Source organism: Pseudopodoces humilis, chromosome 14 (genome assembly GCF_049639895.1).
Source record: "Pseudopodoces humilis isolate 2021_Gansu_Grassland_sample_001 chromosome 14, ASM4963989v1, whole genome shotgun sequence".
Taxonomy (NCBI): Eukaryota; Metazoa; Chordata; class Aves; order Passeriformes; family Paridae; genus Pseudopodoces; species Pseudopodoces humilis.
Window position 1 is genome coordinate 9,134,499 of NC_142213.1, and position 26,772 is coordinate 9,161,270.

Below are 26,772 nucleotides of genomic sequence, written 5' to 3' on the forward strand. Positions count from 1 at the left end.
TCATGCTCAACATCTGATTTGTATTTGCAGATTGGAAATGCAAACAAGCCCCAAACCCAACCCTCAGGAAATCATCACATGGCAGCAGCATGGAAGGGAAAGGCAGGGACCTGCTCACAATCCCAGTGCTGCTGCCAAGGGCAAGTTCAGCTTTGAAATCCATGTTCAATTTTCCATATATGAAGTATGTTTAATCAGCAGTTATCAGAACTTCTTTGGCTTTCTACAACAATTGTTTAAAAACAGAAGTTAATTAATCTGTGGCCATTTGACTCCCATGTTCATTGCACTCTAAACCATCAGCAAGTGGCTACGCTTTCAGTGGGGCTCCGACAGCTTCTGTGATTCCATGGCTTTGTCAGCAGGGGAACAAGGCAGTACTTTCAGTGCTAAGCAAAGGAAATAGTATCGAAAAGCAACAAATATTTGTGACGTAGAAAAAAAAAACAACTTTCTTTTTACTGTGCATCCATTTTAATTTCTGAACAACTACAAACAAAACTGCAAGATGCTCGTAAGTGCTGAACACTTTGCTTAGTTTGTGAAGAGTCTAGCTACAGTATTTAGCTATATTTGATTTGTTTCTGCATCTTTTTTTTGTGGGTGTGGAGAGAAGAAAGATGAGGAAAAGGTAGGTTCTAACCTGACACTTGAAACATTAGATTTCTTTCTCACTCGTCTGCACAGAAGTATAAAACACTATTTTTTTGCTGCATGCACATTATGAAACGCCTTGCTTTTCTCCCCTCAACAAGTCCTTGACAGAATCAGTCTCTTCCTTACTTTCTAAATAAACTTAAGTTGATTGATAAACAGTGTTTCTAAAAAGAGAGCTTTGTTTAATTAAGGTGGCAATTGAACTGAAAGCTCAACTAGATTGGTTTCTCTCATTTTCTTTCTACTATGCCATGTCTTTAAAGACATTTCTTACTAAATTTTACTACTACTGTTTGGAGGTAACAACAGCAAAGCTCCATTTATGCAAGGAGCTGGGACTGACACTTAACAGATGGCCTACACTTAAGTCTTTATTATACTACTGATGCAATTACGTAATTACCAAGGATGGTCAAAAACCCCAAATCACAACATTTAAGGCAACTTTAGAAAAGAGACACTGGCATAATTCCCTTCATCAAAACCAAACATATTTTACACAACTTTTAAGGCCAGGCCTTCTGTTCTTCTAGCCTTTATTAGCATGACATGTTCTTTAAATTGCTTTGCATCTACACCTCAAACAGTCTGATGTTTAGGATCTGATATTTTTCTTTTTTCACTTGGTTGGAAAAATATTATAAATAACTATTTAATTAATAACCAAATAAAAAAGAAGTCCAAATATTCACAATACAGTCCTTTATAATCTGGCATTTAGCATTATAATGTCCTTGCTCTGTTTGTGTTAAACAAGTGAACTTCTCAAAAAGGTAGCCAGAGTGGAGAAAGCAAACAGCCACTGTGAGCAGAGGTGCTGAATTATGAGAGGTGTCTATAGAATGTCTGTGAGGAGACCAAGACAGTGCCAAAATGCATGTGATACATTATCAAAACACCAGCCTGCCCTTCAAAACTGGGACAACTCCAAGAAACAAGACTCCAAACTACATCTGTGCAATTTACGATTCTCACTGAAACATATCAATGAGACAATCAGAAACTACTTCAAATTACTTTCTTGAATACAAGGTATCAATGTGTAGGAGTTGATCCTCAAGCCTTGTTTTATGACAAAACCAAAATCTGTGGGCAAATCAGACTAAAACGCTTGAATTGTATAACCAGAAATTAACAGCCGATATAATAGGTTTTAGACAAGTTGTTGCTTTGGACACAAAAATATGACTTCATTCTGATGATACGAGTTTCCTTCTGTGAAGAGCAGTGTGTTCTAAACCAAACAACCCTCCCACACCCACTTTGTAGCTTAATGCCCATTATAACCCCAGTATTGCAATATTATATCCACTTACCATCATCTAGTGTGATGTCTTGTAGTCCTATGGTTTGAAAATTCAATTCCCGGTCTTCAGGCTCTGGTTTGATGTGAACAGCTGTCCCCTCGGGTGCAAAGGGAGATGAGTCACACACGGGGTGGGGTCCCAGGGGCGACACCGTGCCCAGGGCTCCCAGCGCGGGGCTGGCGGCCTGCGGGGAGTGTTGCCCCGAGCGGCTCCCGGGCGGCGGCGAGGGGGCGGGTCCTGAGCTCGGAGACTGGTAAGGCAGAGGCTGGAGCTGGGGGGAAGAGGGGCCGGACAGCGGCGAGTGGCCCAGCGGGTGGGAAGCAGTCGGGGACGGGGAAGAAGCGGACGCTGGGTTTGGAGAGTGGTACGGGACCTGCTGCAGCTGGGGAGAAGCCTGGCCGAGGGAGCGGCTCATTGCAGAGGGGATGGAGCCCTGCCCGGCGCCTGGGCAGTGGTATCCCATCGATGGCAGATGAGCAGACGACTGTCCCGAATGAGCTGCGTGTGCCAGAGGGTGTCCTGCCGGACTTGAGGCTGACACAGAACCTGGATTTGAAGAATGGAACTGCATTGGTGGTAGAGCTTGGCAGCTGAGATTTATCAAATGAGGTACAGCCGTGTCTTGTGGAAATGAAATCGCATCAAATCCTTGGCTGGAGGCAGAGCTCATAGGAAGACCAGGCTGTCCATTGTACACATCGTTAGACTGCATAGGCTGGTAAGAAGGCCTCACGGGAGGTGCTGATGTTACCTGAAAAGACTGAACCACGGCAGGAGGCAAAACGTGACACTCTTCACTTGGACTGAGGTTTCTACCCTGCATATGTGGCAGGTGTGGCACTGCCGAGGTCACCATGGCCGTGTAGGGTGGCTGAACGGGACACACGAGGCTCCTGGGTGACGTAGACAGCAAATTGTCATGGGGGTGCCCTTGCTCTGGTGAAGGCAGCTGGGGTTGCATCGAGTGCAGGCTCTGGACGCTGCCTGCATGAGGCAGGGCCAAGGATGGAACAGCAGACAAATCCACCTCATCTCTGTGCTCTTGCTTCATTATAACTAAAAAAAGTAAAATAGTTTTACAATGCCAGCCCATACGTACCCTGTGACAAATACACACCGACTGCTGTTTAACAACCACAACAGCACCGTTACTTCGTTTCTATGCCTGCTACATCAACCCTGCAAAGCCTGAGCTATTCTCCCTGCAGGTATTCAAGGGCAAGTATCTCCCAGCACACCTTCCTATGCAATATACGGTTTTAAAGACATTTGCAACCCAGCCAGAGAAAGCCCAGTTCATCTAAAGGATGTTCTCATCACCGGAGGTGGGGGAGCTGCTGCTGGGCTACACTGAAAATAGGCAGATGTGAGTTCAGTATCACGTACGAGGAAATGGTGAAGGAAATTTTTAGCAGGCTTCAGGCTTTCCTTAGCCTCTGATCACAAGGACAGCTGAACTTCGGCAACACACCCTAGTTTGAGAAGTGCACTGTTTTAATTACAGCAGCTCTTTAAGCACATCCCCCAGTTACAGTGATGGCAACAACTGTTCTTATAAGAGTTACAAACTGACACACTTTTCAGTTACAGGTTTATTTTTTTTAAACTACTGGTAGGCTCATGGTATGATACTGATCTTTAAGTACTAGAAGAAAAATGTTAACACTTAAATGTTCATTTACTACTTTATAAAACACAGTTAACTAAATATTACAGTCAAATGAACTGTAATACATAATGAGTGTTTTAAGTGCTTGTATAATAACAGCTGCAGTTACAATTCAGCTTGCTTCTTAAGTAGTAACTCTCATTATTACATTCCACCATTTAAATAATTTAAATAGAGATATTTCAAACAAAAATATAGATATGTAACTATCTTAGGAGCTGATATTCTTGAAAACAGTTGACAAATACCACAGAAATTTGATAACACAGTTAATGTGTACTTGGCATACCACACACCTCAGTAACACTGCTTAAATTTAAAAAGTAGGTAATTTTAGAGCACAACAAGTGAGCACAGCTTATTTTAAATTGTGTTAACTAATGGAAGTTGGCTTTGTCAGCATATACAGAAGTTTTAAGAGGTTTATATTGATATCCATATTTGACTTTAAAGACTCCTTCAGATATCTGACTTCAAGTGCTCCAAGCAGCACCAAAGGGTCCCCACCATCACTGGCACCTTGGGAATTCTGACTGCTCCACACAGGCACATGGCTCTGAAATAAAGCAAGGGACAGGAAAGGAGCAGGCACTGCACGTCTGGTGTAAGCTCTTCCTCACACCAAAGTGGGAGGGAACAGCCTGTTTTACTACACCTGCAGTTAACATGTCCTGGTTTTACTTCTGGCTAAGTTACAAGCTGATTTGTCTCAGTAAGCTGCAATGTGTCCAGAGGGGGGGAGAAAATAATTTGACCTTCCTTGTATCTAAACCTGTTGTTTTTTGGTTTTTTGCTTTTTTTTTTTTTTGACATTTGAGAGTGGAAAAAATGCATAAATCTGTTCTTCTATGATCTGACTATCTGCTGTGTCATCACAGGGTTATTTAAAGAGCAGCTTCTGAGATTCTCATCATTCTCAAAGAAAAGTAGAATGCAAAAATTATTGTGTAGAAACTATAATGGAGCAATAACTGGCTACAGTCACAGTACTGGAGCTTATTACTCTATATTTCAGCTTTTCAATTAGACAAGCTTTAGTAACTGTTTTACAAACAGTTCAAAGCTAATCCTATGTACCTGTCAAGGGAACAAGACTTCCTGGAGTATTTTTGTATGTCCACTTTAAAAAAATGAAATACCAGTTTTGTATTTTTCATTTGATACCTGGTGTGTAAGTAAAACGTTGAGACTGGCTTTTTTTCCTCTTGCCATTGCAGAGATAAAACTGCACTTGAACTGCAGCTGTGATGGTTTTGTTATGGTATGGAGGAACTTCAAGTATGATGTTTGCCTATAGGAAAGTTGAAATAAAAAAGTTTTACACATTAAATACAAACGAAACAATTACAGAAAATCTGAAACACTTATGGTAAAACTGAAGCACTCTAATATTTTGAAACTGGCAAACTTCAAGTTTATGCACATTACATAATAAAACAGTACTATAAGCAAACTTTAATTTGGACAATTTTATCTTCTTTTAAACACAAGTGCTCTGAAGATAATGCTTTAGTAAATAGACATATCATCTAAAGGATGCTTTGCTTATCTGCCAAAAAAACCTTCTAACAGTTAAAGAATTGCATTTTGGATCATTCAGCTTTTAAAAAAATTTTAATGCACTGGAAGTAATTTGTCACATTAGCAAAATTATCTTAAGTTTCTACTTTTTAATTTTCAAGTTGTTTTTTTATTGCTTTCACAACAAGCATGCTATTTCCAGCTCCTTCAAAGCATCCTCTTAATGGCTACTTTATAGTGTTAAGACAATTCAAAAGTCTCCCATTGTCTGTCTGAATTAGCCAGTGATCTACTTACTTTAATAAATGAAGTTTAAATTTCAGAACAACAATGAAAATGTCTATTTTCACATTTTAAAAAAACCAAAACACTTTCTAAAGTAAGAAAAATTGTTTCTCACCCCTTGACACTTTTCCCTAATTATTTTCCCTTCTACCTCCCACTGAGGTCGTCCATCTGTTGAGAGAAATTTACAAATAATTCATGGAAAAAGCATTTTCTTAACACTTTAATAATTCATCTTAAAAATATTAAGTATTTAAACTTAATATGAAACTGGATTTATTTTCAGTCATAAGAGGCTGTTAAACTGACAGACACACACTGCAAACAAAGTACAGAGATGCTGTAGGAGTTTCAGCACTCCAGCCACCACCGTTGCCTGCTGTGCAGGACTCCGCACCCCAGCGCTCATCCCACGCAGGCAGACCGAGCTGCAGGGGAGGCTCTGAGCACTCCGTGCACAGAAGGATTCTCCCCTCGTGTTTCTGCAGGGTGGTTAAACTGCTGCTGCCGCTTGTGCTTATTCAAACAAACTGCTGATGACCTGGAGGCTGAGTCAGCAGCGAGAGATAACCCAGGCCACCACTCCCTGCCTGGCCCAGGGTCACGGTGCCCTGAAGGCACAGACCCCGCGGCTCCAGCGCCGAGAGCAGCCTCCCTGCGCCCGGACCTGGCAGGAACACACCCCGAACCCAGCACTCCTCTGCCACGGGGCGTTGTCACAGGTAACCAGGGAACCACAGCAGCACCTCTACTTCTTCCAAAGGTGTTCAGCTTGTGTGGCAAAACACATGATTACATAACATACTGTATTTGCTAATAAAAGCAACACCACTCTTATTTACATATGTAAGGAAATAATAAGATGTAGAAGAATTAGATTTGGTTTGCAAATTTTTATTTTTAATAATTTCTTTTGCTACTGTTTCCCTGAAAGTTCATATCAGACACTTAAGTCACCAAAATGGTAATTTAAGCTGTTCAGATTTTATTGGTTTTCAACTAGCATTTGTTTCATTCATTAAGGAGTCAGTTCCTATGCACTGATTAAATCAGATGTAACACGGCATCAATGCCAAATAATACAGTTAAATTAGATCCCATTTTCACTTTTCCGTTTTTTTCTAATAAGAAGGAGCAAATACATCTGTCAACAGCATCTTTCAAATACACACATTACAAGTTAGTTACCCTCTGTCATCCTGAATCAGAAGTACTACTTCATTAATAACTGCCAAGCAGCATATAGACCAGTGCCCCAGTGAACTTTCCAATTACTACTCAGGACTTTTTGTTTTCTTTTTTAAAACATGCTTATTTGTTAAAATCAAGCTCAGGTACTGAGCTTGGTCTAAAGAAAACCCAGCAAGACAGTATTTACCTTGTCCTTTTTCAAAAAATATAATTTTGGATTCTGGAAGAAAATTGGATCCTGTCACCACCATTTCATGGCCTCCATTTACTGAGCAGCTGTTGATGCTGTACTTCTCAATCTGAGGAAGTTCTTGTGCAGATCGCTGAGCTTTAGAAATATTAAGGGAATAATTATAATTCACAATTTTAATCATAATGACATTTATTTTATGATTCTAACTTGAAGATTCTGGGATGAAACTAAAATGACCATCTGTTTACATACACAAATCATATTTGTGTATGATTTATCTTTGCTTTTTAAATTATTTTGAATAATTACATAATTACAGAAAAGAAACACCAAGAAGACATCTATGCCAACAGTCTCTACTGTTACAGCTAATTCAATTTTTAGTTTAGGAGTACTGGATTAAAAATTACTTTAGTAGTTTCTAGACAAAATGGATTTTAGGGGAAATTCAGATTAAGGTCATGCCTTGATTCCTTAGTGCCAATATTTAACAAATCAACTCTCTAGAAGTTCAGCTGTTCACTAGATAATACTGTATAGGGAAAGTAAAGGCACAGACTTGTCAACGAAATGGTATCAGTTTTAGAATTAATATTTTCACTGAGATATATCAGCTGCCTCTGCTCATACACAGGTACTATTGGAGCTGCTGTGTGACTGCACTGAGGTAAAGCCCAAACCCTTGTTTTTCCTCTAAACCTCCAAGCTGCCACTCGGCAAGTACCATCTTTACTCAAGAATACATTAATTTTGGTAATTGAGCTCTTTACACACAGTGCCTTTTACACAATTGCTATATATAATTCTAGCAATAAATATTGTCAGAATGACACTACTACCGACACATGCAGAAACCATGCGTATAAAAGAAGTGTATAAAAGAGCAATCTTACAGCATTCAACAGGTATGGAAGCAGTTTGCAGAGATAAGACTTTTCCACTGGGCTGCGGGATGTGAACACGGAACACAAGGCGCACTCTGGTATTCTTTCTTCCAATATCCGTCTCTCCTTTCCGGAGCTCTATGTCTGAATTGCGCAGTTTCAAAATACCAGCGCAATCGATACTGGAGATAGAAGAGAATGGACAGGTGGATCACAAGAGAAATGGAAGGAAATCAATCAAATTACTGCCAAAGTTCACTCTGGAAGCCTTTCTTTTGTTGAAGAATGAAGCTGTTCTATTTTTCCCCATATTATGGTATTTTAAGGGTTATTTTACATGTCTGTGATTAAAAGAACGCTTAGTGTAGAAACAGCAGCAAGTACTGGTGAAACATTTTGTCTTGTAAATGTCCAGCTGCTGCTTTTCTGAACCTTTAAAAGATTATTTGTTACTGCACATTGTTTAACCTCCAAAGTGAGTTATTTAACATAGTAAACGTCATTTACAAGGAGCAAGAGACCAGTATTTAGCTCTAGCTCAGGAAGGACTAGAGAATGACAAAGTGTACCCATCAAATCCCAGCTCCTATTCCCCACAGTGGTCAATTATTCATATGAGACACACAACCTCGATCACGTAACACATTTGTACGAGAGCTTCCCTGCCTCTCTGCTCCTTTACTTCTGACTGTTTTCACACTGGCTTGTTTTAAGAGATGCATCTCTTCATCATGACCCAGATTTGTGGAAAATGCACTAATTTTACAGGATTTTTCTTTCACCTTTACACAATCAAAGAGCATAGAAACTACACGTAGCAACCAAATGGCCAACACATGCTGTGATGTACCTGGCTGACATATTATTTTCGGGAAGAAGTGGAATTTCCAACACTTTGGTGCTGGCAATGATGATCTCCTGGCTGGCAGTGGCCACGGTCTTGCCGGTGATGCGGTGCACCTGGTAGAAGGCGTGGGGCCGCAGGTAGCGATCATCGGCTGTGCCAATGAACATCTGCAGGTTCACCGGCTTCTCGCTGTAGCCCAGCAGCTGTGGGAAGGGCACATGAAATAGCAACAGGTTAGGTGGTCCCACTGCATCTGGATGAGCACACTACAAACACACAGCGAGTCCGAAGAGTTAGGAGTCAGAGTATTCCATCACAGATTTCTTCAAACTCTTCAGCAAGCAGAAAACTGAGTACAGGTATCTGTCACCAAACACAAGGACTGGCAACAATTACTAGAACAAATGATTATCAAAATATTATTATTTTTTAATCTCTCCAAGATAATTTTTCTATCTACAGGATTTTTACACCAAAGCTATGCTATGCTAGAGGTCTGTTTCTGGTACTGTTTTAAATTAACCATTACCAATTTTACTAAGATGAACCCTAGAAATACTAAAATATTTTAGCTTTTCTACTATGAAGTGGAATAGCAACTTTTACTAAACTTAAGAAGTTTTGTGAATGCAAATGTATCAAGTTAGGACAAGAAAATTCAATTCATATCTAGAAAGTTAAGAGTGGTTTATTTTTGGCAAAGAAAATACTTTAAACCCCCAAATTTTGCAAATGTTAATTTACACATCTTTCCATATCTCAAATGTAACTCTAACCACCAATGCACTCAGTTGCCATAAAACCACCTGCCATAAAAGAACCTGCAGCGATTCTGGCACAACACTCAAACAGCAGAAAAAAATACACTGAATCTAGAAGAAAAAGACCATTTTATGATAGTACATGGGTAATTTGTTAAGGAAACAAATGTAAACAACAGTAACACCAGTTTCCTTTACCCCTGCTATTACAAATCTGATGCCTACAGAGTATTTCTTACAAATCCATTTTCCTTCACCTTCCTGCAATTGGCAGATTGATGCAGGCTGCAAGTTATATAATTGCTAAACTGCACTGGGGCAAATTTACGTTTCATTGACTTTGACATCAACTTATGTTCAAATGGGAGGGAGGGCCAGACAGTCATTCTTTAAACGTGGTTTTGTCATGTCAATATTTTTGTCTCTAGGGAGAGTTATTTGGTCACACAACAGTATTATCCAAGCTCTTTACAGAACTAACACTTAAAAACCAAACAAAATGTGTCAATTTAACCTACTTAGAAGAGAGATCTAAGCCAGTAGTCAGCAGCACAAAAGCCCAAAGCACACCAACATCCAGCAGTCAGAAGCTCCACTGCTGGTGCATCACTCCTGGCAGGGAGTTTTGTGGACCAAATGAACGCCTGCTTTCTATATTCAAGTTACAGCTTGGTCTCTACATTCAAGTGGCAGCACCTACCAGACCTGTGACTTTTATGAGAGCTTTCGCAGTTAAGAATAAAAATTTAGGTTCCAACAGAAGTCTTCAAAGTCTTTGTTGTGTCAGATATGTTCTCCCTGGAGTTCTCAGAACAGAAAGAGCTAAATCCTGCTCAAAACCACCCAAACCAAACCAAAATATCTCTTCAGTGACTGAGTAGAGACAGTCAAGATTGTCAGAGTTGCTTCCCATGTAAATAAATGTGATATACAAGCATTTAGAAACGTTACAGTAAAGAACCTCCTGTGACAGTGTACTGACAGACTTCTCTCCCTTCACTGTCAGAAGTCAACTATAAAATACAGGAACATCAGGACCACAAGGATCTTTCCTCTTAATACTGCTATCACAGTGGAGCATAGAGACTGTTACATCGATTAGATATATACACATGCATAAGTTCCTTTTTATGTTTGATGCAGGACTCCGGTGTCTTTCCAAAAGTTTCTTTTTCATCAAATACCAAATGAATATTTGAATTTTTTTTAATTAGTCCGAATTGTTTTAGGAGTTTAAAGAAAATTAGGACACATATTAATTTATCATTACAGCAGCCATCTTGTCACAAGTTCTCAACACTGTGACTCCACCATCCATTTTCCTCAGAGTTAAAATTAAATTTTAACACAATGGAATCCAGCCTAAATGTGACGTTAGTTAAATGTGTTCACTCTAATACTGGGAATTATAAAAATTACAAGCCAGACCTATTCAAAAATTTGACTGACTTCCAAATGCGGTCACTGTGACAAAGCTAATTTCCAATTAAGGCTAATCTTCCCCATGCTGAACAATGGACATGTACACAGCAGTTCTAGACATACTGGTGACACCAGAGATAAGGAAGGGTGGGGGATACTTGTAAAACTAAGCTGGTCTGTCTACAGTGCATGAAGACCATCTTCTACAGAAGCCTACAGAGAGCAGGAGCTCAGTTTAGGGGAGTAAAACATCCTCCATACCAGCAGTCAAACCGGTATTGCCCAGAAGACTCTATGGCCATATACACTGACAAGGTAGCAGAGACTTAAAAATGGATATTTGGTATTGCAGACAATTTATTGCTTTTATTCAAGGTTAAGCAGAGAGAAAGTGAAATGCCCTCCCCCCACCCCATGTAAAGATATAAATATAATCAATGTATGCAATACCCATGGCAGTAAAGAAAGCCAGGGAGTGGGAAAGAAAGAATAACCCCCCTGTTCTCCAGCACAGACTATAATTCAGGGCCTGACTGCACCAATGGGACCTCATTAAAGGAAACATCCCAGCCTTAAGCAAGCAGTGGACAGGCTACAGTGTCCCTGTGCTCCCAATAGCTCCAGCCACAGCCAAAAGCCAGTAAGCTCAACAGGCTGTGCATGCTAATGAGACAGCCTGATGTGCTAGTGAAACTCAGGCAGCTGGAGAGATTGTAGAAAAAAATCCAAACTTTTATTATACAAATCTGTGCTTTAGAATGAACATTTCCCCCTTAAATCTTGTGTAATAAGCAAGCTGGCAACTCCAGGCTGACTTGCCATTATTGATGCAATACCTACCTGTGAATAATGAAGGAGATTTACTACCCCAATTCAAATCAGGAAAAATTACTTACTGAGGCATTTTAAATGCATTCCTTTTAAATACAGTTTTGTTCTCATTCAAAAAAATATTGATTGTTCTTAATTTCATTGACAGCAGAGGACACCTTCTTACCACCTTGTCTGCTTTATACACAATTCTGTATGTTGAACAGCCCAAACATTTAAATCGGTAAAAAATCCAACCTGCTAATTGTTTTTCAATGAAAATAAGTGCTTGATTAACTTGGAGAAAAAATACTATATTTTGTTCAAACACATAATGAAGCCATGGTATCTGTACCTTCAGTTTGCCTTAGTAAAGAATATACACAAGTAAGAACACAGTGTCTTTTTACAGACCATAGGTATTTAAATAAATAGCATTTTACAACCTACTGGCAAGTGCTGCAGAATCAGCACCATGAGGAACCATTACAGTAAGGCACTACAGTATCAGCGTGCTCACAATTCAGTCATGGGTCACCTACAGAGGAACAGTAACCTGAACTACAGGTTGAGCCTTAGGAAGGCTTTCAGGTACACCTTCCAGCACTTATTCCATTAATTGCAGTATTAGAGCCACTCACTACAAACAAAAAATTGCTCATTTTACTTTAAAAAAAGATATAGCACTTTCCCAGGAGCAGCAAACACTGTGCTGCAGACAAGCAGTAAGTTACTGCACTGTGTCACTACTGACCTCTAGAAACCCTCTGTAACAGAATCCTGATACACCACCCACTGCTCTGCCGAGGAAACTCAGCCAAGTTGTTTTTGTGTTTCTATATCGTTTCCATAGCAGAGGTCAGTGCCTGCGTAAGTTAAACTAAAGCTGGAAGGCTAAAGACTGAAGGTCACTACAGGATAAGCCACAAGGGCTCCACGCCAAAGCAGTTCCAGCCGTATTACTACACTGCACACAGGAAACCCCTGCATGGCACTGGGATCTCAGAGCTTTTACCAAGCAACTACAAAGGCAGACACTTCATGAGAGAGTTTTGGATCATCAAGAAGTTGTATTTGATGCAACAAAAACACTCCTATGTTCTTAATGAACACACAGAAAATCATTTAAAAATGTGTCATGCTAGAAACTATATGGATTAATTTGATCACTGAAGACAGCACTATTTAAACCTGGAATTTTGTGGCAGTGGCAAGAACCTTTCATTGTTGAGGAAGACAAAGAGGTCACTTTAAAAGGCATCAACCTGGAAAAAATAAATTAGCATTTTTCCAGATTTCATGCAGATTATATTTGGGCAATAGCTGCCTCATAAAGCAATTCTATGTTCTGATCTAAAGAAAACCTTGCAACTTGAAAAGCTTGTGGGAAGTGTCTTTTTAGTCTCTAACATAAAATTTTAACCTTCTCATCCCACTTTTTTTTTAAATGAAGAAGGTTCTGTACATGCTTTCCACTTATTGTTGCAAGCCAAGTCTTACCAATCTCTATTGAAGTTAAAAGTAATTTCTTAAGACACACAACAGAGCTTGGGAAAAATATCCAACAGGAAATACATACTTCACAGTAACCAGGTACTTACAGACAACACTAGTATACTTGGAAATAGTCTGGGCTTTTGAACCAAAGCATCCAAAACCCCAAAACCTAACAGTGTCACTGAATCCAGAAATAACGTTGGCACTCCACAGACCTATACTTTCAGTCTTAGAATTTAAGCAAAAACATAGAACTGGGGGTGTGTGTGTGGGGTGGTAGTGGTGGCAGGGGAAAGAATTTCATCAGTTAGGTTTTATGCTCAGCTATTAAGTAATACTATGATACCAACAACATTCAGATGGTATCAAAACATATTTGGTTGTATTTTTAAAGCATTTTTCCTGCAAAACTTCCCAGCGTTTATTAGGAAATTTCCATGCTTAATCAAACTTTTGTTGGGGCTTAATACTCATGTTCTGTCTTTTATGTGTCTTTTTTTTGCTTGCTAATTGAAGATGAAGATTTCAGTGCTCCTTTGCCTTTGTGCAATTAATTCACTGCTTATGGCATTACTGGATTGTGAAGTAGGCTGATTAGAAAGAAATCTTTTACATACAAATAGTTCTACCTAAAAATAGGGCATAGTTTCGAAATACAAAGCAAGTTTGGCATAATCAAGTCCCTAAAGTTAAATCATCTTCACTAAATGCACCAGTATCTATGCAAAAATCCTCAACTCATATGTGAAGAACAGGGAAAGAAACTCATCTGTGTAAAGAGCCACAAGCACTTACTAAGCAATTACTTCAGATGGAGATTTCCAAAGCTTTTCAACACCTTGATATGAAAAGCAGTTGTAAATAGTTGTTTTCCCCTTGACAGACTCACAGCATTTCAGTGACTGCTGTATTCCTTACAACATGCCCCAGAGTGGCAAGGTAAGGAGGGCAAAAGAGAAGAATGCATGCCCTGTTGAAGAGGGTGAAAAGAAAGAGCTGTTCTCTTGAATCAGGTACTTTTTCCTTTTACTTTGGAAGACTGAACAAAATATGGTACAGTTCACTATGGAACCTGAACAATCCTAAAGGAAAAGAACCTTCGCTGCTTAAGTTTCAGTCTACTTCAAAAGTAAAATACAATTTCTTTTAAAAACCAAACCATCTAAATGTTTCATCCTCTGAGAAAAGGGAGACATGACCCATGAGCCTGGAATCTTTCAGACAGTGGTATCAGAGAGGCACCAGTGCATAGCTTTGATCAACTGAATTTTTTTCTACAGTCATTTCTCCACAAAAATTTCCCTTTTGAGTGGTGTGCAGTGACTTTCAAAAAGAACTATGAGGACTGCTGGGTTTAAAAGCTGAAGGGCTATCTGCCAAGCTGAACAACACATCTATCAACCATGACTTGGAATGACAAGTAAGGGATGACAAGGATCCAAGGGTATGAAGATGAACATAATTTAAAACAAAAGACACCATGACTAACACCAGTGATACAATTTATTGTGAATTTATCAACAGCTGCATTTTGAAAAACTTGAAGCAAACAACGGGCATGAAATGAAGAAAGCAGAGTTCAGGGAAGCTACTGCAAGTCCAACTGACCATAGCCATCCCTTGCAGCCCTGCAGAGGTGCAGGGAGTGCTGACCTATTATCTCCAGTGGACTGCTTAAAAGAGACTGCAGAAACTGAAGGAAGGAAACTCCATTCAGATTTATCATGCAATATCCCAACCACTGGCTCAGAAAGTCTTAACAGTACAGTGGAATTCTTTTATAATTTCATTCTGATTCTGCAGAGGTTATCATGTTAAATGATAAATGTTTAATGTCTGGTTTTAAAGTTCAATATGTTGAACCAAAACATCTATTTCAATTCCTTCCCAAAATGCAGTACTATTTTCTATCACTTGATTATTTGGTGCACCTTTCCATCAACAGAGAAGGAAAAGCATACACATCAGAAAAGTATCTTCCTTTGTCTTTTGTTAAATAAGCCTGTTGAGTAGACTGACTTGAAGGCTTTAAAATAGTACAGACTTTTGCAATTGTGAAAAAAACAGAGAAAGAAAAGGAACAAACTTAAATAAACTATTAGGTAGGGGCACAAGTCCAATTAAAAACATTTTAAAGGTCATCCCAAAACCAAACAGATCCTGCAAAGGACTAAAACAAAAGAATAATGGCAAGTATCCGTTCATTATTTGTCATGGTACCATGTGTTTACACATGTACAGAACATTCTTCAAGGTTTAAAAACTTGGATTTCTATTTCTGAAATCTCACACTTTTACCCACTCACTGCTTGCAGACAGGATTGAAAGTATTTTAAATACTGACGTCAGGCATTTTCAAGGTGTTTCAGACCTGTTTCATTTTACACTATGCAAAAAAGGATATAATTTAATAGCTTAAATAGTAGGCTAACACATAGTGCAGAACTGCCAGTCCCATGTAACCAGCCATCAAACCATCCGTCTGCATTTGGCTCTGCCACACTCTTGGAAAAAACAGGTGCTATTCCTGAAATACCAACTCCAAATGCTAATTATGCTATGGAGAGTTTTTGGACAAGCATTGCTGGGATAGGATGAGGTTATTCCCACATAACCTGTAAAAACAAAAAAATTTAGTAAACCTATGATACAAAAAGCAGATGATTGTTTTTATTGGTTTTCACACCAATTACTTCATTTTCTAGTGAGTAGATGCATCACTGTTGCTATCTGTTTTTGGGATTCTGAAGCAGAAGATGCCTAAATCATCAAACTTTTATTGAAAGAGACATAGTTTTAGAATCTCATCCAAAGGTTGATGTTTTTGCCAGTACAGCCCATTAGACAGTTCATACAGGCTGAGATCTACCTTCTGCCTTTTAGATTTATTGGCAAGTTGCTGTCACCAATCAACAGTACGCAACTAGAGCTGGGATACAGCCTGCCTTCTGGTGATGGACAAACCAGGAAAAAATTCAAGACAAAAATGAAAATTAGAGTGAAAGACAGGAAGAATGGGAAGGGTTGCAAAACACAGAAAAAGTGTGCTGTTTATTGGACATAGAGAAGAGGGAGAATTTCAATATTATACCTGATATTCAAGTAGTTACATGCATTGGCCACAGAGAACAGCTGGGAAGAGGCAACAGCTACAGAATTACAGACCAGGAAACATACACTCTTTTAGACAATCTTTTGTTAATTTATTTTTATCAGATCGTCTGACATTGCCTGGATAGATCCTCTCTTATTGGTTGCAGTTTCTGCCATCAGGACTCAGGCAGAGTTTGACAGGCTTTTTGAAAACACATTCCTGTCTCAGACCGTTCAAAGCCGTTTGAAGTAAGTTTACTTCTGCTCAATTAGTTTACTTTTCTTCTTCCACTGCAGTGCTTGTCATGACTTCAAGCTCTGCAATCACTTTAAACAGAGCTGACACTGAGTCCCTCTTTTATAGGTCTCCATGAAACCTCACAGAGAAGACGACTCTGCTTGTCAGTGACTAGCAGTGTGTAGCCACCTAAATAAACTGGCTTTTATTTAATATTGCTTTCATTTTTGATCTTACATCCTTTTCTCAGCTGCAGAACTGCTGGGTTGTCCATATGAATTAGATGATGCTTCCCCTCTTCTCTTACTGTGAATCTGCTACAGGAATAATTTTGCTTACGGCAGAGGAGCAGAATGATTCTATCCTTAAACCCTTTGCAGTACAGGAAAAAGACACTTCTGGTCCAGGCAAATTCTTAACAGCTACCACCACTCCAAACCTACCTTGCATACACGGGGTGTAAATGGATTCTATGCAGTGTCTGTTGCAGATACATCATCAGCTGTAGAACCAATTACCCCATCACAGTTCATACCCACACCTGCCTCCCACAGTGGCCAATGGCCCCAGGACAGACACTCCTTGCACACAGAATGGAGCTAAGGGGTAGCTGTGAGCCCACAGTCCCCGAGTGCATCACTGTGTATGGTTACAAGATGACCAGCATGGACATCACCTTCTTCCCTAGCAACAGGAAAAAAGAGAAGAGGAAATACTACTTGTGCACAACACAGCCATTGTAATTTACTACCAAAAGAAGTCATTAAATTTAAAATATTTGAGCTCAGAAAACTGCAGAAAATTACATGAGTAGCAGGAACACAATACATAAAACAAGTTTGCTTATTTTAAAAAGAAAAGTTCATTTTAGAGTAGAAAACTAAGGTACAAAAGCAAAAAAACCCAAACTATCCCAGAGAGATTCTTATCAAGTACCCACCTGCTCTACAAGGCTTTTCTGGTTTTGATCATAAGCATTATTCAAGTGAGGTCTCATGAAGAACCCTATCAGTTCAGACAGAAGGGAAAGCTCATTCTAGCAAATTGTAAGTGCAAACATTATTTTATGTACAATTGGACCCTGAGAAGGGTGGAAATTCAAGCAGTGATGACTGTTCACTTAAGAGCTGGATAAAAATGTGACAGCTACTCCTTTAAAAAGCTACATAGATGGGTGAATTGCAGACTAACCTATGAATAACAATGATAAAAATTGGGAGTGCTCAGAGGCTGTCTCCTGGCAATGCACTACAAAATTTCCACATCATTTGGATGACAAAAGCTCAACATGCCAACTTTCTTCTTGCAAACCATTCTGCTATATTATTTATTCCTTCCCTGTGAAAACCATCAGCATTATCATGCAGATTCTCTACCAAGGTAAAAGAAACTGTTCCAGATGACAATCTGGATTAGCTGGAACATAGTCCCAAGAAAGCAGAGCTTAAAATGAAAGGTATCTGCTACTTACAACCTTTTGCATTAAAAAAAGCTAAAAACAAGGGAACATCATTATAGAATTAGCTTTCTTAAAGTTAAGAGATATACAAAGCAAAGCATGATGCTCCACTTATTTAATTTCCTCCCATTTGGAAATAAGCTGATTAAATGTACTCACAACAGATGATGCCAAATTTGTCAGAAGCTTAGTGTCCTAGCAACAGGTGTGGTACAGTATTAGTAATAGATTAATGACATGCACTAATACATTAAAGGCTTGAAGCCATGTACTATCTTAAAAATCTTTATTTTAAATAATACATCAAGTGCACATGTAGAACTACAGAGGCTGCACAGTTTGGCAATTAAATATTCCAGCTTTCTATAAAACAATGTTCAAAAGCAAAACAAGTTGTGTAAGGAACAAAAGCACAGAGGCCTTCAGGCACCCAAAGATGTGGCAGTTGGACTTGACAACTGCTGTAGGTCTGTTCCAATGAATTTACCCACCTCCTTTCTCATCTCTGACACTGGTAAACACACAAGTTATTTTACACAGGAAAATGCTGAGTACTTTACTGCAATGATCACTCATATGAAGTGACTGCTCTAAAGCTAAGAGCACCAAAAAAAAAAGTCAGAAAGAAGTAATGCATATTGTGACATGGATTTCTGGAATAAGCTTCCAGAAGTACTGAAAAATATTTCAGTTTGTATGAAAGTAAAGTAATATTCACCTGTTTACAAATATTTAGTATTACCTTTTCCAAACCTGGCCTTTTTACTTGACTCTTTTTCCCAGCAGTAAGTAAAAAGTAAATACAAATCAACGCTTTGTTTCATAACAACTTCCAATCTCCTATCAAATACAACAATTAATTTCCAATCCAGCTGGAAGAGACCAAATTGCAAAGCTGAATATTGATTTACATTTGCATTCATTTTAATTTAGAGAGGCATAGTACAATGCATGTGTTGAAGCATGGGACTTGTCAGACACATAAATGCCATCCTCATTTTTAAGACAGCATTCTTGTACAGCAAGGTATTTCACAATTTCAATGCAAATAAATAGCTTTTAAAATCATTGGTATAAGCCACCCACTACAGATCTGTTTCTTCTAACTGCGTTACTGCAGTTAGAAGCATCCAGTACTGCAGCTTAGAAGCATCTAGTTCTGTAAGCAAAAGAAAGCCTACATATTTGTCATATCTTACAAATATCAGTGTAAATTCCCTTAATGCTAATATTACTGCAAAACATAAGCACCCAGAGGAAAAAAAATAAACAATATTGAATGCAGTTCACAGCAGTTCAGGAAAGATTTGTTTTGTGAGCTAAAATCTCTCAGGTTTCTGTCCTCATTAATGATGTGTTACATTCCACTGCAAGCACTTTGGCATGTGGAAGTTGTGTCTACTTGTCTTCCACTGACTAAAGCAACACAATACTCCACATGAAGGAACGTGTCTTGCCAGTTTTTCAATCCCAACCTAGTCGAGGCATCCTCAGTTTTCTCTAGTTTGCAGCATACACTTCCCCAAGAAGCACCTGACCCTTGCCTCTACTGTGCCAAGAAACCCTGTAGGTCTGACAAAAGGAGAGAGTTGCAGCTGGTTAGGACACAGTATTGTGAGAAGAAAAATACTGAGCAACTTTGCAGGGAGCATGAAAACTGGATGAAGAGTTCAGCATAAGAATTGAAATGGAAAAACAAGGAAAGACATTCAAGAAAGAAGATGGGATGCAGATAACCAACCCTTTCCAGAGGGAGGGAAACGATATATAAAGTCTTTAAGAGGAAAAAAGGTATAATGAAAAAGTTCAAGGTAATCTATCAGAGAAGAAACAGTTTAATAAACAGCCCAAAGAACATGATTAGGAGTCAGGTTGATGGAAGAAATTCATCAGATGAAGAGCCTGGAAAGCAGAGGTTACTTAGACTAAGAACAGCAGATCATCCAAGACGCTTAAATTCTGCTAGTATATCTTCATCAATATAGATGAAATGTAACGATGTAAATAGTGTGACAAAATTCACTTGCCAAAGAGGAGGAATAAACTGTAAGAAGGAAAAGTGATAACAAGTTTATACTACAGTAAGAGTAGGAGAAAGAATGGGGACTGATTATGCCAATCCTATCAGCACTTTGCATCTGGACTCCAATAGTAATGAAGAAGATAAATATATAAAATACATTTTTAATATATAGACTGTAGCAAAAGATTTAGGACTAAACACTGACTGTAATTTTATTGGAAAAGAACATGAAATGTACTGATTTGGAGGAAAAGACAAAGCCTGCTGTAACCTTCATGTAATTGGATTTTTCTCCCCTCTTTGTTTTATAAAGATTTTGTAACTGTTATCTGATTTGACTTATAAACAAGCCATTAAATTTTGTCTTAACCTGGCTTGGAACTAAGATAAAGACCATTAAGCAACACTGAGGTAAGTAAAGAGACATTGCTTTCACCTAAGGATGTGGCAAACATAAACCAAGGCATCTTAAGAAGCCCCACAGTTTCTCAGCACTATATGCCGTATGTTCAGTGAAGGAGGGTGGGTTCCCTTCCAAGCTGTGTGAGTCAGCTGACACCATGGAATTAAAGGAAACATGAGTGACTATCCCTAACCAATCCAGTAATATTCCCAGCACAGAGCAAGGTATTTGTGTACACACCTGAACACTCCAAGCCAGAGAGGAGCACATCACATCTCATGCACACAGTTACTCCAGTAAGACCAAACCCACATATCTTTCTTTTCAAGCAGAGCATGATGCCAAAGTCAAGTCTAATTTACTAGGACCTCACATCTAATTCTGAGCTCAACAATAATTGGTTTTATTGGTCAGTGTTTTCAAAATAGTTATTATTACATTTAAGGAAGAATATCTTGCCCAAGAAAGGCTGTAAGCTTCACAAAAGGTAACAATTCACAGCATTGTAAATACCAATAACTGTAGTTAAAAAATTACCTTCTATTCAAGAAAGCCAGACTTCCTACCTTTACTACAGGGTGTCCTCCAGTAGATGCTTTTACTGCTCCTCTGCTTCCTTCTGTTTCATAGTGAGCTCTGTGATGAGTTTTAGGCTGGACTTCTATTTTCAGTTCACACTGCCCATAATGGCTTGGTAAAGGCCAGTCAAGAGGTGGCAATGAAGATGTGCTGCAATCAAGATAAGCACACTGTGGTTACATGAACTGTGCCACCTGGCCACAGCACGGAGCCTTCACTGTAAAAATACAGACAATGATGTCACTTCCCTAACAAATGATAACCAAATAAGAATAACTCTCAGCCTAAAACTGTTATGTGAAAATTCCAATTTTGCTGGTACATTCAAATCTTCAACTAGCATGGAATTTCTTCTTTCCAACACCTAAGCAAAAGAAAGGTACTCTATGACCCCCAGTCCCACACTACCACTGCTACTCTATAATGCCTTTATATTCGCATTCATTATATTTTTAACCTTAAGCATATCAGCAAGCAAATTCAAATGTGGTTTAGAGGAAAGGAGCAGTGTAAATTCAACCTGCCAATCATTAAGTTTTAACTCTGCATTATCTTCCAGCTTGCTGGTTTTGTTTTCCTTCAGCAAGCACTGCATATTTTTAACTATCGTTAAAATGAACACTATGTGATCACATGAAGTTTAAATAAGCTACTTGTTCTATCTAAGCATAAAAACTTACAACAGGCAAAAAGACGCCTAAAGTTGTGTCCAGCTTGTCCACAGACACACCCTTACACACAGTAGCAAAGTCACTCCAGGGAAGAAGAACAAAATACAGGAATAGAAATAACATGGAAGAACCTCAAACCAATGTTTGCATACCTACCCTTTTACCTGCACAGATTTATAGTTAAGATTCCAATAAGATGAACAGTCAGACTGAAGCCAGTAATTACCTGGTACAGTACATTAAATTATGAACATTTAAAAGTGAACATTTATAGCATTGTTTATCAAACAAAAACATTTGCAACAAAATTATCTACTTTTAAAATAGTTTTGTACTACCTTACTCTGACCAACAAGGAAAGTAAATTAGGTTTTAAAGTGATGGACATATATTGGTTTGTATCACCTGGGAAAGCTCAATTTCATTTCTTTCCACTTTACAGGAAGTTAGGTAAAACCCCACCACTAATCAATGCAAATATCCACAAACATGAATAGTCACAGGTCCATGAAAGATAAATGATTCCTTTAAGGGAGTTTAGCTAAGACATATAAACACATATCCACTGTTGAGAAAGAAGATAAATGTTTGGACTGAAGAAAAAAAGAGAAATCTCTGTCCTTTGGAAGCATCTGGAGGGACTTGGGCTCAGCCTGCAGCACCACAGAAGTTTCTGTCATTAAGAATGGGAAAGTGGGAGAAGAAAGGGCACTGCTTGCTGGAGGGTGGAGAGCAACCTCCAAGTTCTTGGTCTGCTGTTTCATGGACACCTGTACTGTGCACTTCAAGAGAGAGCTGGCACTAAAACATAAATCTTCTCTCCTGGAGCACCTTTTTGGGAACAATGAGAGGAAGAATGTGAGTATTTCCCTTTCTTCTTACTGAAACGCAGAAAGGTGAGAAATAAATCATCTCCACAAGCACTCAATGCACAGCAAAGAGGCTTCTTCTCCCCCGTAAGGAGGTCTGATGAGTGCTCTTCCCACAGCAATAGCATTTACTGGGTAGGATAGGATGGTGATGCCAACAATAAAAGAAGAAACTGTCAGGAATGCAGTATAAGCCAAATCCTTCCAGGTACTCACCACAGGCCAAGATGCACTGCCTAAACGCTACTACTGCCTATCAACTACACCTTGCCATTCACTATTATAGCTACTGAGGGAGAAGGATTCAATTCTTCAGTCTGAAAAGGAAAGAAAACGTCAGGATTAGAAGATACTGAAGAGGGCTTAAAAAATTCTTGCATGTGAGAATTTTTTTAACAGTGTTTCTGAAAATCTTTTTTCCCCTGTATACCCAAATTTCTGTGTCAAAATAGTTGGAATACACTGAACAGATATGGTATCTGAGAGAACTCCGTTAATGCACTACAGGCTGTATACCAATTACTGTGAGGTAGTACTGAAAGTTGAATGATAAATTCAGTCAAGAAAAAAGTTGCTCATGACCACTCTTCATACAGTGTCTCAGAGAGATTTACTCCTCCTCCAATTAACTAACAATAATGTGGAACAATTCAGTCAAGAAAAAAGTTGCTCATGACCACTCTTCATACAGTGTCTCAGAGAGATTTACTCCTCCTCCAATTAACTAACAATAATGTGGAACAAGCTGTATGAGACTCACATTATCTTTTGAAAAAATATTTGGCATACAAGAACAAACATGGAGAAAATAACCAAGTCTCAAGATTTTGCCATTCTTCGAAAACAAATAGAAAAATAACAGCATGAGAGCAAGGAAGTACACTGTGCACATGCAGATGCCTAAAACGTTAAAAAAATCGCAAAGCTTCTGAAACACAGATTCCCCAGTAAATGACACAGCTTTTGAGGCTGCAGTGCATCAAACAGATGTTTTCTAGATGTAGCTGGTCTGACAGTTACAGCTGCTTCCCTTTTGATGTTGGACATCCAAACTGTTGTTTCTCTCGGAATATTTTTCTTGCTGTCTCTATTACCCTGAACTTCTCAGCAGCAGTGGATTCTTTAAGGTTTTATAGTACTCTGTCACGCACCTTTCTGCCTTGTAGGGGTATCAGTTTTATGTACTTTTGCTTCAACATCATCCTTACACATTTTTCAGACAAATACTATAGAGGTACACATTGAACCAAATCAGTGCTCTAACTTTGGTTCATTTTGAAATATAAATTCTTTAATCCTATTAATTTAACAGTGTTCTAGTTGCCTGTACACCTTCAAGCAGAACTAAAGGGTGGGAAGCAGAGTGGGAACTTCCTGGTCAGGACTGCCACCTTCTTAAAGTCACATGAATCCACAAGACTGCATACTAAATAAATTTTAAAAAAACAACAGAATACAGTCTAGAAATGCTTGGTTTTGGTTTTTTTTTAGTCTATGTACAATTCAATATCAAATGAGAAAAATCATGTCAGCCTTTGGGAAGCAAGAAGTAACAAATTTGCATACGTTTTAAATACTTTTTGATATGAAGCAATGCTATTTTGTACCAGATGCTGAATATGGGAAAGCAGTTCTGAAGCTGCTAGCTTTACTGCATTTAAGGATCCATTCTCAAGAAAATATTATTCAGTCTACACTGGTAGGTGAGGATCAGCAGTAAAACTTTTATTTAACTCATCAGTTATCAGTTGTAAACTATGTACCGAACTTCACTAAACTTTTGCATGATCTCTTATAGTGCAGAACTTAAATTCAAAATTTAGTGGTGCATTACTCTTAAAATACCTGGAACATGTTTAAGAAGCAGCAGCTCAGCTGCTTCAGAAATAAACAAGTACTTTTTCGTCTCTCCCCAGCTTATGCAGCATGACAACTTTGTGTTATTGATAAAGACATCTAACTTTGCATTCAGAACCCAGATCAGCCACTGACCATGAGGGGTTTTTCAAGTTATTTTAGAACAAAAGATTAAGAAAAATAAGAACTTTTATGTTTTAAAACCCTTTACTTTTCAGTCTTGATGGGGAAGGAACACATTTGTAGATATTTCCACACGTTTCATTAGTATGTTCTACCCAGTTCAGTGCCAAATTACTGTTAGAATAGCTTGGGACTTAGCCTAGAACTTCCTCTCTCTTTTTTTTTTTTTTAGTAAAAATCTTATTAACAATGCAGTAACCTACTAGTAAAGCACCAAAGCACATCAGGATATGGAAGTAAGGAGTGACAACCATTCTAAAGTTTTCATTAAATCAAATGTTTGCACATTGTTGAAACAGTACCAATCTGTAAACCTACAAATGTTCTTCTGGAAATACCAAGGGAGTTCTATAATCTGATTAATGCAAGCCTCCAAAAGCTCATATTCATATTGCATCAAAACTAAAGACTTTAGAGAACAGCAGCTATTAAAGGGAACTCAGAGGTAAAGAAAGAACACCTCGGCAGCATTCTCAGCAGAAGCAGCAGCATTTAAAGCTATCGCTTCACTGATTTTATCAATATTAATTTAACAGATTCTTCTCTGTAACCATTATCTCCAAAACAGAACTGATTGATGAAGAAACAACTGATGTTCAGTTCAGTATAAAAACAGCCAAAGATGTCCATAAGGACTTCAGCATTCAGATCTATAAAAGCCAGGGCACAGCTCACGGGCTGACTTTGCCCCTCTCCCATAGTGAGAGGCTCAGGGCAGAAACAAGACTGCTTGTTCAACTGTAGCCCCAGAGCAGCGTGTGTGGGACAGAAGGAAGAACAAAGCCTATGGGTACTCATTAACACAATCCAGCTAGAAACAATTACCTTCCACTTGTAGCACTGTTTTTGAACACAGGTGCAACTGATATAAAAATTCATTTTAGCCAGTCTGTATGAAAATCTTCCTACCTCTTTGTAACCACTAGTTCTAGTAGAAACCTCTCAAAGATACCCTGTAGTATCTCCAGAGAGTTGTGAAAGTTCTTGTTTCCTTCATTGACTGAGATTCCCAGATATTCTAGAGATACTTTTATTAATTTTTAGTTGCAGCAAAAATAACTTTCCACTTACAGCTCCTCCCAGCATCCCAAAAGAGGAAAAACTCACTGACTATAAAACGGTTATCCCACATTTTTTTCCTCATCCCAAGTTTTTGCAGAGATGAACCCATGGTGTATTCTGTGACAAGTCAATATTGCAACACAGAAATCCTCTGAGGATCTCAAACCATAACTATGACCCAATACTATGGTTTTCAAGAATTCTTGTAGTGCCAAAATGCTGCTGTGGCTGCTCTTCACTGCCTAGAACAAAGCCACATTCTCCCTGATGGACAAATTCTGAAGTTAAGAAGTTCGGGGCCATTCCAGCTGCCACAGTGGCTTATCAACAGACTTTATTAATACCATTTACATTCAAAATACCACCATTCTGCTCCTAGCAGAGCCACAGCTCAAAATGCTGTCAGACTATTGGTACAGTGAACTGCCACGTGGAAATCTCAGTTCCATCATCCCAGAGCAAAGTGGAGAGATGAATAACAGGTACAGCACAAAGGTCCTGTATTAAACACTACCTGAATTTCCCTGGATTCATTAGTGGTGTGTAAACATTACAGCGATAGCCTCGCTTATTAAAAACCTAAGAGGTTCAAAGTTCCTTTGCTTGTCTCACTTAAATGGGTCCTTATCTTCAAAGTCAGTAATTTGCAAACATTTTCATTTTAAAGTTTTGCTAGTAGAATAGGTGGTGTTATTTCCATTTATCAGAATAAGGTGATAAATACTTGGCAGACTAACTTTGACTATAGAAATCTTTCAATGTGAGTGGAGTTCTTAAAATTAACACAGAAGGTCCAATATAGTTATGGAAAAAATAGGACATAATTCTGTTCCTCTCTATTCTTTAGATTTCCAAGAGAAAGATTCAGACAAGAGAAACAACTTTCTCAAGTATTCCACTATCTACCACTTTATTTAAACTATTTTTTTTTTCCTGAATGAATATTTACGTTGTCAGACATCTTGGTTTTCAGCAGTAAAATACTCTCAAGTTGCCCTTACATATCCAGCATTAAAATGATTTCTGAGCAGTAAATACATTTGTCTAGGTCTGTTTGTTCATCACCACTGGAACAAAGAAGCTATTTGATGTCCTGACACAGCAGTCTGGAGACAAGCACCAATTTATGCAGTAGTTTTTTAATCAATGTGTAAATCTCTATGAGTTCCATGAGGGAAGGAAAGGAAACTGGGTTTCATTTCAAGATTTTTGACCATTAATGAATATCCTGGTTATCCTCCAGATACAGCAGCACCAATTGTTGCTATCAAATACTGTGGGGATAAAGAAA

At 38.6% G+C, this 26,772-nt stretch overlaps 1 protein-coding gene across 2 annotated transcripts in view; it reads right to left on the reverse strand.

Moving 5' to 3' along the window:
• The window catches only part of NFATC3 (nuclear factor of activated T cells 3), a 64,846-nt gene that overhangs the window by 18,370 nt on the left and 19,704 nt on the right, over positions 1 to 26,772 (reverse strand). For both annotated transcript variants that reach the window (XM_014255489.2, XM_005526343.3), the window contains exons 3-9: positions 20,827 to 20,989; positions 8,558 to 8,757; positions 7,717 to 7,889; positions 6,818 to 6,958; positions 5,555 to 5,610; positions 4,798 to 4,924; positions 1,974 to 3,020 (exon numbers count right to left, since the gene is read on the reverse strand). In XM_014255489.2, the coding sequence (XP_014110964.1) occupies positions 1,974 to 3,020; positions 4,798 to 4,924; positions 5,555 to 5,610; positions 6,818 to 6,958; positions 7,717 to 7,889; positions 8,558 to 8,757; positions 20,827 to 20,989 (1,907 nt within the window). The remainder of the gene's footprint in view (positions 1 to 1,973; positions 3,021 to 4,797; positions 4,925 to 5,554; positions 5,611 to 6,817; positions 6,959 to 7,716; positions 7,890 to 8,557; positions 8,758 to 20,826; positions 20,990 to 26,772) is intronic.